General features: G+C 42.0%; 1 protein-coding gene and 1 long non-coding RNA gene across 3 annotated transcripts in view; one reads left to right on the top strand and one right to left on the bottom strand.

The window, feature by feature from the left end:
- The window catches only part of LOC115134033 (polypeptide N-acetylgalactosaminyltransferase 18-like), an 89,554-nt gene that overhangs the window by 27,550 nt on the left and 49,734 nt on the right, over nt 1–12,270 (top strand). Inside the window, exons 2-4 of the mRNA XM_029667571.2 lie at nt 8,355–8,556; nt 8,664–8,830; nt 10,351–10,534. Of these exons, the coding sequence (XP_029523431.2) occupies nt 8,355–8,556; nt 8,664–8,830; nt 10,351–10,534 (553 nt within the window). The remainder of the gene's footprint in view (nt 1–8,354; nt 8,557–8,663; nt 8,831–10,350; nt 10,535–12,270) is intronic.
- The window catches only part of LOC115134036 (uncharacterized), a 112,443-nt gene that overhangs the window by 74,889 nt on the left and 25,284 nt on the right, over nt 1–12,270 (bottom strand). The gene's annotated exons all lie outside the window — the stretch shown is intronic.

Raw genomic sequence — 12,270 nt, 5'->3', positions numbered from 1 at the left:
AAATTAAGTAGTCCTAGTGCATACAGTTGTATGGTTTGTTTTACTTTGCAATCATTGGTTTTGATTTGACATTTTAAAGTGAAAAATCTGAGTCTCAGCATTACGCTGTTACTGTGGAATTGCCTGTATCTATCTGGCCGTGGTTTAACTTCTGTGGTTATGCAGAGTAGAGGGGGGCTGGGATGGGTAGCTTTAAAATGGCATATAGGCAACTACAATATTAAGAGAGGACAAAATGTTACTCTACTAAATAGAGAAGTGCAAAATTGAAGGATTAACTAAATTCACTTGCTATTAACACTAATATAATTATGACATGTATTGTACTTTTCTTGTTTTCATATTACTTTACAGCATTTTGAATCACATTGGCCAACAAGCACATTCCTTTTGGCAGCTAGGTTTATTACTGTAGAGACGCCTTGCAGTTTTGGAGACGGCTTCGCATTTTGTAACAAAACTAAGGTGATCTGGTAGTGCATCTGATTTAATCACTGAGCTATTAACTTTAGCAATGCTAGCTAGCCAGCTAAACTTGTTTAGTTAGTGTAGTGTGCAACTGGGTCATTCTCACAACGGACGTTTGACAAACAAAATCTTGTCATTTTCCACAGAATTTCCTCTTGGATCACTGAGATTAGCATTTTGTATTTATCTATTTTATCATGTTTTTTAAATCAGCTATTATGTATTTTACCACAAATTCTACAAAATTCTCATTACTGCAACAGTCCATAAAAGTTGTTTTATGTTTTAACATTGCTCCCCTAATGAAAACGTCTGAGTTAAACATGACACTGAAAATACAAATATAAAATAGGAAATTATTAAAACATTTAAATGTTTAGCAGTTAGCACCGAATATTTTTAGAAACAGCAAGTTTTTAAAGGTCCAAAGAGTTTGGACTGCTTTGTGTTTTCCTTTTTGACATGGAAAAAATATTGCGATACTTGTATGGTCCTGGCCCTATAGATGACCACATCCTTCCACACTGTTGTATCCTACACACTATTCTGTCACTGCGCATGTCCTCTCCTCTCTGAACAGACACACACACACACGCACACAGAGGAGTCTGGAGAGCATGTCAGCCAGTGTTGCGTTCTAATGGGAGAGTGACTTCTTAAAATGACCAACCAAGAACTCACAACCTCTGCAGCTTTCTGGCCACTAAACTGCATGTGACCATCTGCATGATGTAGTTTTCTTGTGCTGGATACTGGATCAAGATATTACCATACGATAGGGTAAAAAGATTCAACCATGCTTGCTAATTGTGCACAGAATTTAACCATCTGATGATAATCTAAGTTCTTGTGCTGTGTTCTCATGAATGGATAACAAAAAAAAAATGTTTTTGTTTTTTGAGGTTCATGATGATGTAGCTATAAATTCTACCAATGCTGATAATATTCCTGTTCATCATTGCCGCTCTCTTTGTGATGAAGCTCTATAGACTGTGAGGGTATCTATATTGTCCTACTACAGCTGAGCAGACATTGAAAACAAGCCAGCATGTTCTCAGCAAGGTCACTTCAGCCTGCTGTTTGCCATGAGGACATCAGTGTTTGGTGGCAGTTGCTCTCAGGGGTGACAGTGACATGCTTTTTTGGTCTGTACCTTGGCGCTCACAAGCCCCAACCACCTCCCCTACCCTATCAAGCACACTAGGCTCTCAGTGATCTAAGGGGGTAGGGGTACTGTACAGGTTGAGGGAAAATACATACCCCCCCAAGGCATGCCTGTAATCAGACACATGCGTAGAAGGCCTCAGACAACCTATACCGTCATAAATGTAATGGCACAGGAAGGGATGGCTGCTGTTTTTATGGGCTCTTAACCAAATGTGCTGTTTTTGTTTTTTTGCATTGTTTGTAACTTATTTTGTACATAATGTTGCTGCTACCGTCTCTTATGACCGAAAAGAGCTTCTGGGCATCAGAACAGCGATTACCCACAAAACAATGACAAAAAAAAAATTGTCGAACGAGAGGGATTTACTCCAGACACACGACGAGGCCATCATCCCTGTCATTCGCAGGAGAAAAAGACTGCGATATCGCGGAAGGAGATCGGGGTGCCTTGTAAGGATCTGGCGACAAGTGGCTAATCTGCCTTTGCCATCGTTACTATTGGCCAATGTACAATCGCTGGATAATAAAGTGGGCAATCTACAAGCACGTATATCCTACCAACGGGACATTAAAAACTGTAATATCTTATGTTTCACCGAGTCGTGGCTGAACAACGACATGAATAACATACAGCTGGTGGGTTACACACTGTATCGGCAGGATGAAACAGCAGCCTCTGGTAAGTCTATGTATATTTGTAAACAGCAGCTGGTGCCTATTATCTAGGAAAGTCTTGAGGTTTTGCTCGCCTGAGGTAGTGTGGTCTACAGCTTGTCATGAGCCTGGTTTGCTAACTACCTTTCTCAAGGAGTGCAGTGTATAAAGTCCGAAAATCTGTCTCAGCCACTCCCTGTCACCAAGGGAGTACCCCAAGGCTCAATCCTAGGCCCCACGCTCTTCTCAATTTACATCAACAACATAGCTCAGGCAGTAGGACGTTCTCTCATCCATTTTATATGCAGATGATAGTCTTATACTCAGCTGGCCCCTCCCCGGATCTTGCGCTAAATGCTCTACAACAAAGCTTTCTTAGTGTCCAACAAGCTTTCTCTACCCTTAACCTTGTTCTGAACACCTCCAAAACAAAGGTCATGTGGTCTGGTAAGAAGAATGCCCCTCTTCCCACAGGTGTTATTACTACCTCTGAGGGTTTAGAGCTCCCAAGTACAAGTACTTGGGAGTATGGCTAGACGGTACACTCTCCTTCTCTCACCACATACCAAAGCTGAAGGCTAAAGTTAAATCTAGACTTGGTTTCCTCTCGTAATCGCTCATCTTTCACCCTAGCTTTCAAACTAACCCTGATTCAGATGACCATGCCAGATGACGAAGACATCATTTATAGATCGGCAGGTAAGGGTGCTCTCGAGCGGCTAGATGTTCTTTACCACTCGGCCATCAGATTTGCAACCAATGCTCCTTACAGGACATATCACTGCACTCTATACTCCGCTGTAAACTGGTCATCTCTATATACCCGTCGCAAGACCCACTGGTTGATGCTTATTTATAAAAACTCTCTTAGGCCTCACTCCCCCCTATCTGAGAGATCTACTGCAGCCCTCATTCTCTACATACAACACCCATTCTGCCAGTCACATTTTGTTAAAGGTTCCCAAAGCACACACATCCCTGGGTCGCTCCTCCTTTCAGTTCACTGCAGCTAGTAACTGGAACGAGCTGCAACAAACACTCAAACTGGACAATTTTATCTCAATCTCTTCATTCAAAGACCCAATCATGGACACTCTTACTTAAAGTTGTGGCTGCTTTGCATGATGTATTGTTGTCTCTACCTTCACCTTTGCGCTGTTGACTTTGCCCAATAATGTTTGTAACATGTTTTTGTGCTGCTACCATGCTGTGTTGCTGCCTTGTTATGTTGTTGTCTTAGGTCTCTCTTTATGTAGTGTTGTGTGTTTTGTCATATATTTATATTGTATAATTAAAAAATAATAATTTACTCCCAGGCCCCTGTCCATGCAGGAGGGCTTTGGCCTTTTGGTAGGCCGTCATTGTAAATAGGAATTTGTTCTTAACTGACTTGCCTAGTTAAATAAAAGTACAATTTTAAAAAATGAGATACTCTATCGACCAAGAGAGTTTTCATCTATATTCTTCGTAGCTGTCCATTTACCACCACCACCACTAAGACCGCATTCAGAGATATAGTTGTGTATCCTGTCCTGTCTGAGGTCACCAAATGAAACACACTCATCATACCCATCCCTTAAGTGTCCACGGACCGTTCCCACATTCTCACAAGTGGACATTTTGGATCAAATACCCATTTTGGGGATTCAGGAGCTTGCCATGTGAAAACCTTCGTTCTATCTATGTGTCTGTACAATTCTCAATTATGGGGTTTGCGTCTAATTCTTGTATAAAATAAATGAGTAAAGATTAAACTATTTGTGAAGTTATGTAACTTGATGTTAAACCTTTTTTAATGTGAGAGAATTGTATTTCCTTTAAAGTTTAACTAAGTAATTGGCCCGCCCCCCGATGGACACCGAGGGGGCACAGGTTTGAGTTTAGACTCAAATAGTAGCGAATAGTTATTGAACTCCTAACCATACCACGTGGAACATTGGCTACATGGCTGGAAATGGTTAAACACTGAGACTATTGATCCCTACAGAATAAGAGCAAATCTTCAATACTAAATACTAGTCTGCAGCTAGAAATTATGTCAACCTGGGATGTGAAGACCGACAACCGCCGAAACATCTATTCTATGACAACATTTCTGAATACTTTGATCTTCAGGGAAGCAGAGGGAGAGGCGCTGCTGAACGAACTCTCCGCAGACGGACCGGATTCCAACAGAAATCACGACGACACACTGGGTGTCAATATTGATTGATTGCAATTATTCCCGAAGGAGTGAGCGTTCATGTGCAAAGGATTAGCATTTTAATTCATGTAATTATAAACTGTGTAGTGGTTAGAGCGTTGGACTAGTAACCGCAAGGTTGCAAGTTCAAACCCCTGAGCTGACAAGGTACAAATCTGTCGTTCTGCCCCTGAACAGGCAGTTAACCCACTGTTCCTAGGCCGTCATTGAAAATAAGAATGTATTATTAACTTACTTGCCTAGTTAAATAAAGGTAAAATATTTTTTTTTATGTTCTCAGTCTACCCTCCACTTCCTTTTGTCCACCAAGCCATCATATCAGCTTAGCCCACTAGGGAACCTCCACTATCATTTCCTTGTAATCATATCTACTGTTTTTTTGTTTATGCATTTCTGTGATTATTTAGTTAGTAAATAAGTGATTAAGCCAATTGGTGTATGGATGATTCATAGTAAAGGCTGGGTTCATGCAAATAACCAACAATTTGTGACGTTTGGAATCATGCATTAATAAGAAGACTAATTGATCAGATATTAAAATATCCGAAGAGTTGTATTAGGAAAATTATAACTTTAATCTCAAGATTTTTCTTGGTGCCCCGACTTCCTAGTTAATTACATTTACGTGATTAGTTTGACTTGCACTCCACACTGCCCTTTCACACCTGGACAAAATAAACACCTATGTGAGAATGCTATTCGTTGACTACAGCTCAGCATTCAACACCGTAGTGCCCTCAAAGCTCATCACTAAGCTAAGGACCCTGGGACTAAACACCTCCCTCTACAACTGGATCCTGGACGAGACAGGCTATGGGGAGGAGATCAGAGACCTGGCCGTGTGATACCAGGACAACAACCTCTCCCTCAACGTGATCAAGACAAAGGAGATGATTGTGGACTACAGAAAAAGGAGGACCGAGTATGCCCCCATTCTCATCGGCAGGGCTGTAGTGGAGCAGGTGGAGAGTTTCAAGCTCCTTGGTGTCCACATCACCAATAAACTGTTATGGTCCAAGCACACCAAGACCGTCGTAAAGAGGGCACGACAAAACCTATTCTCCCTCAGGTGACTGTAAAGATTTGGCATGGGTCCTCAGATCCTCAAAAGGTTCTACAGCTGCACCATCGAGAGCATGACTGGTTGCATCCCTTCCTGGTATGGCAACTGCTCGGCCTCCGACAGTAAGGCACTACAGTGGGCAGTGCGTACGGCCCAGTACATCACTGGGGCAAAGCTTCCTGCATCCAGGACCTCTATACCAGGCGGTGTCAGAGGAAGGCCCTAAAATTGTCCAGGACTCTAGCCACCCTAGTCATAGACTGTTCTCTCTGCTACCGCACGGCAAGCTTTACCAGAGCGCCAAGTCTAGGTCCAAGAGGCTTCTGAACAGCTTCTATCCCCAAGCCATAAGACTCCTAAACATATAATAAAATGGCTACCCAGACTATTTGCATTGTCCCCCCTTTTACGCCGCTGCTATTCTCTGTTTATTATCTATGCATAGTCACTTTAATAACTCTACCTACATGTACATATTACCTCGACTCACCAGTGCCCCCGCAAACTGACTCTGTACCTGTACCCCCTGTATATAGCCTCGCTATTATTATTTTACTGCTGCTTTTTAATTATTTGTTACTTTTATTTCTCATTTTTCTTAACTGCATTGTTGGTTAAGGGCTTGTAAGTAAGCATTTCACTAAGGTTGTATAAGGTGCATGTGACAAATAACATTTGATTTGACTATGTTAACTTACAAACTCATGCACTACTTGTGTAATTGGTAGCTTTTGGCATCAAGACAACAGCAAAGTGTTCCATTCCCATGTGGCTACTTTTTCCAGTCCAAAACACTACTGTCCATTGAAGCCTTCATAAATGCCTGCACGGCTCACCTCTTTTCCACATGATTAACCACAGAGGTCCACTATGGCTCAGATGTGTGTTAGGGGCCTGGGCCAGGCCAAATATGTTACATACAGAACTATACAGCCTGCCTAGAGCACAGGGTAAACATTTACCCGGCTCTTATGGCTGCTCATGAATTTGAGATGGGAAAAAGACACTGAACAATTTTTTTTTAAATTTTGTGTATTTTTTTCCAACTACACTGTGAATGCCATTACCAAGCTAAAAATTACAAGCCATACATCGGAGCCAGTGTGCGGAAGAAGCAATTACCTGCTCTCAGCGTTACATATTTACAATAATTTACTGGAAATAGGATTGTGTAGAATTATTTCATCTCATAGATTTTGCAGATTATATGAAATATAATTTAATACAGTTACTCGACAGACGGAATGCACACATCTCCTTCATTGAGCTTGGAAAACTATGTAATATTGTCAATTTCCTATAGGGATACTGTATTGTTGACAGTTTGGAGAAAAAGACTTCAGCTAGCTAGCATCAACGACAAGAAACTGCCATGTGGGGAATCGTAAGTGCCTCGTTTCATCTAATTTCATCTTGTTCTTGATACCATGTCTTATTTTGACTGATATCATGTGGGAAGTTTACATACACTTAGGTTGGAGTCATTAAAACTTGTTTTTCAACCACTCCACAAATTTCTTGTTAACAAACTATAGTTTTGGCAAGTCGGTTAGGACATCTACTTTGTGCATGACACAAGTCATTTTTCCAACAATTGTTAATAGACAGATTATTTCACTTATAATTCACTGTATCACAATTCCAGTGGGTTAGAAGTTTACACGAACTGAGTTGACTGTGCCTTTTAATCAGCTTGGAAATTCTTAATGCTACAGCATACAATGACATTCTAGACGAGGCTCTTTCCCGTTTCAGCATGACAATTCTCCCGTGCACAAAGCGAGGTCCATACAGAAATGTTTTTTTTTCGAGATTGGTGTGGGAGAACTTCACTGGCCTGCATAGAGCCATAACCTCAACCCTATCAAACACCTTTTGGGATGAATTGGAATGCTGACTGTGAGCCAGGCCTAATCGCCCAGCATCAGTGGCCAACCTCACTAATGCTATTGTGGCTGAATGAAGGCAAGTCCCCGCAGCAATGTTCCAACATCAATTGGAAAGCCTTCCCAGAAGAGTGGAGGCTGTTATAGAAGCAAAGGGGGGACCAACTCCATATTAATTCCCATGATTTTGGAACGAGGTGTTTGACACGCAGATGTCCCTATTCTTTTGGTCATGTAGTGTATATTTCATCAGAGTATTATTGTGCTATCAGGAGACCCTGCGTACTGAACCCTTCATGTCAACATCCTCCTCAGATATAGTTGTGCCCTTAGTAGCAAATTTTGGGGTCCCAGCTGTGGCAGAGATGAATGACTTAGTACTGAAAGAGAGTGCAATGTAGTGGCTATAATTAAATAACCTCGGACGATAATTAGCATTCAGTAATTACCTGTGCCAAGCCCTTCATCACTCGCTTTGCTTTGTGAAGTCATTTCATCACTCGCTGTAAATACCTCAGTAACTTTCCACTGGGTTGCCTTCTTTTAGCTCACAATACTGGTGTTGAGTGACAGAGATTATCGTATTGTCCAGACAATGTGATATAGTAGGACTAACCTGTTTGGTATTGCTGCTTCAGTAGACGACCATAAAAGTTGAAATATGCAGGTGTATTATCATTAGTCCGAGGCCTCAGTAACACATAGCAACGTTTCACATGATGGATCAATTCAAATGCTAATGTTTTCCAGGAAGTGTGCCTGTTATCATGCTGAATACAATGACTTTTCACCACCTGGTATAAATCTCTTTAATGTAAGCTATGTGAAGTATGTGGCAACGTCATGAATGTAAACAATGTTCTTTCTACTGCCCAGCCACACATTTTATCTCTCCTCTTCCTCTCTCCTACAGAGGTGCCCCAAAAGGATAAGGACAGTGAAGACAAAGCAGGGGAGTCCCTCTCAGACTCCTCCCTGTTCGTCCGCTGGGGTCATGACCTTGGTCCTGAGAGTCGCCGGGTGGCGCTGAAGAAGTTCCAGTACTACGGCTACAATGGCTACCTCAGTGACCGCCTCTCTCTGACCAGACCCATCCCAGACCTCAGGCCTGATGGGTCAGTGACCTTTGACCCTTATGTTGGTTCCTTTTTATCATCCATTTAAAACAAATATTTATACAAGTTATTTTTTCATATCTTGTCTGTTTGCGGTTTCTCCTCAGGTGCAGAAACATGTCGTACCCCTCCAATCTCCCCCAAGTCAGTATCATCTTTATCTTTGTGAACGAGGCCCTGTCGGTCATCCTGCGCTCCATCCACACAGCCATGAACAGAACTCCCTCCCACCTCCTCAAGGAGATCATCCTGGTTGATGACAACAGCAACAATGGTACCTCCTATATTCTTACCAAATGTAGTCTACAAAATATACAAACTGCATTGCAAACAGGAAGCCATTCAGGCTGCTTACTAGCAAGCATAAATGCATGCCTACACACTATGTATTTACATCATCATACATAGATCAATTCACACTTGACATGCTTGAGGACGGAGAGTACATCAGAATTTTCTCTTTAATGTTCTTTAAAAAATGTATCTACCGCTATACACATTTACAATATCAAAAACAAAATTGCTGGTGTTGCTTGCCAATTTAATGGATTACTTTCACACAGCTCCTAATTAACTTATTTGTTATCCTAGTTATTTCAGCAGGACAGACCTGCATACTGATCAGATATAGAGCCAGAGGGAAGTGAGAAGATTTAAAGGCTCTGTTTTACCTAGACTGATCAAGGTGTTTGAGCTGCATACTTGACTGAACATGTATCATATTATGGTGACAAATGAGGGTCAAACGAGTCCAGCAGAGGGATAAAAAAGAAATCGGCTGCTTCTTTTGAATTAATCTTTTTATTAAGGCCTCCTATTTCAGGATATAAACATTGAATCATTGGATTAAATAGAGAGGAGCATCCGTAATGCAAATGAATGGGAAAACGGAACTGTAGCCCAGAGGCAGAGTATTACTGAGAGTGGAAATGAAGCTATAAAATGTTCCTTTGTGGCTGTTGATATTCTAATTAATTCCTTGGCAGTTGGCTCACTTTGAACAATGAGACACTTCCCGTTCTGTACAGTTTCAGTCTGGCTAACAGCTCGCCATCCTTAGTGGGGTTCCTCATAGAGTCAGCTGGGGTTAATTCCCATGACAATCCCATTAATCTAATTGACCTTAGTCCTCTTATTTGTACTCTTAAATTCTAAATGAGTTAAATTACTGTATATTCACCACTAACTATCGCTGTATATTACTTGGTTAATCCTAATCAGTTCATGGTTGTATGATGAATACTGTCATACATAACATGTCTGAAGGATATTGTCCCCTAAAGTGTATCAGCTTACTCCCAAACACTGCTGGAATGAAAATGGACAGTGATGTCTGATCCTTGCCCATAATGACCCAATCACTCCCTCTCGTTGCCATGGTAAGCCACTGCCATGACCACCTAACAAATTAAACAAGCAGGTGGCAGATGGTGCTTGTGGGAAAGCAGAATGGACTTCCCTCAACCAGACGATGCTGAGAGCTGCTCAATAATAGGATATTTCCAGGACTTTTCACAACCCCAATATTATTCCATTGAAATACCCTTTACACCATGGAATGTGGAATAGATGGCACTTCGGGCTGTAAAGCACATTTCAAAAGTGTGTTTAGTTGATGGTCCTAGGTAGTCTACACTGTACATACCTTCAGCAGATTTCACAGGTGTAGGCTTTTATAAGACATAATGAGAAATACCTACACACTGTTTCAAAGCTTCCCAGTGTTTCATGCAGCAATGTCACTTCTTTGTAAAGGTCAGACAGACTCTGTGATGCTTATACAAATCCATATAGCTGAGCTGAAGGAGAACCTTCAACACTTTGTGAAGGAGACCAACTCCCAGCGGCCAGACTTCATCAAACTGGTCCGTCACGACAAGCAGGAGGGACTGATCCGCTCCCGGGTCAGTGGGTGGAGGGCCGCCAGCGCACCCATCGTGGCCCTGTTCGATGCCCACGTGGAGTTCAACATTGGATGGTAAGGGACTGGGATGCCATATGTGTATGTGCCCATCTGTCCAACAGCTAAAAACCTTCTGTGCCCATTTATGATATTTGATGCAAGTGCGGTAGAATTGATATGTGCTGCATTTTCTCAGTCATTACCTAAGAGATTTTACCTAAAAGAGATAGTTTGGTCGATGAGGTAGAGGGTTTTCAGTCAGAATAATATGTTTCTGCCCTCAGCTCTTAAAGGCATTAGGGCTCAAAGGGTTGACGTGCTGCTGACTGGAGTTGAGATATGAGATGTGTTGTCCATGGCAACCGAGTGTATCAGGGCTTCCTGTTGTCTGACAGAGTTGATGTGCCTGTTAATCATTCTCTCCACAGCTTGACAGGCCGACCGACGCACGTATCTCTGAAGAGCCTGGGCTCAATTCAAAATAACCCCACTTATTCCTGAAGTGCTTTGGCACAGATCTCAGAACACACAGGTCTCCTCACTTCTCAGAGCTACCAGATTTAATGTCTTCGACCAATAAAGTAATTTGCCTCAATGCGATGACAGTGCTTGAAAAGCAGAGTACATGAGGCTCTCGGCTTGTCTTTTATGCACAGAAACATGTTGATATAATTACAGGTTGGCTGTTCATATTAACATTGATCTGAGGCCTTTTGTACAAAAAACAACTTTGATGCTATTTGTGTGTCTGCTGAGGATCCTTTTCCAAATGTAATTACACACATATGCAAGCCGTGTGGAGATCTAACATGGTTATTTTTAATGATTGATTGAATAATGTCTGTCATTTTAAATGACAGAGGGCGACTGACTGCTATATTTAGCACCTCTGCTACTGTACATTACAATTATCAGGAGCTGTGGACATGTTGTCTAGTGCCAGTCAACAACAGATGTTCTGTCTATCTTAACGTGTTTTATCTAGTCTAAAATTGAAAACTCAAACTCCCACGAACAAGACTTCAAGTTACCTTTTAGTGAGGAGAACTACATTGAGTGTCCAAAACATTAAGGACACCTTCCTAATATTGAGTTGCATTCCCCTCTTTTGCCCTTAGAACAGTCTCAGTTCGTCAAGGCATGGTGTCGAAAGCGTTCCACAGGGATGCTGGCCCATGTTGACTCCAATGCTTCCCAAAGTTGTGTCAAGTTGGCAGGATGTCCTTTGGGTGGAGGACCATTCTTGATACACACGGGAAACTGCTGTATAAATGTGTTAAGATGTGTATTTCCTTGACTGTGGCTTTGACTCTGGGCTCCAGAGTTCCTCTGTGGAGATGGGAGAACCTTTCAGAAGGCCAACCATCTCTGCAGCACTCTACCAGTCAGGCCTTTATGGTAGAGTGGCCAGACAGAAGCCACTCCTCAGTAAAAGGCACATGACAGCCCACTTGGAGTTTGCCAAAAGGCACCCAAAGGACTTTCAGACCATGAGAAGCAAGATTCTCTGGTTTGATGAAAACAAGATTGAACACTTTGGCCTGAATGCCAAGTGTCACATCTAGAGGAAACCTGGCATCATCCCAACAGTGAAACATGGTGGTGGCAGCTGTGGTGATGTTTTTAGTGGCAGGGACTGGGAGATTTGTCAGGATCTTGGGAAAGATGAACGGAGCAAAGTACAGAGATCCTTATTTTATTTTTTTACTCACTTTTTCTCCCCAATTTCTTGGTATCCAATTGGTAGTTAGTCTTGTCCCATCGCTGCAACTCCCGTACGGACTCGAGAGGCGAAGGTCAAGAGCCGTGCC

The sequence above is a fragment of the Oncorhynchus nerka genome, linkage group LG9a (assembly GCF_034236695.1).
Source record: "Oncorhynchus nerka isolate Pitt River linkage group LG9a, Oner_Uvic_2.0, whole genome shotgun sequence".
In the NCBI taxonomy this organism is placed as follows: Eukaryota; Metazoa; Chordata; class Actinopteri; order Salmoniformes; family Salmonidae; genus Oncorhynchus; species Oncorhynchus nerka.
This window is presented reverse-complemented; position numbering and strand designations above follow the sequence as displayed.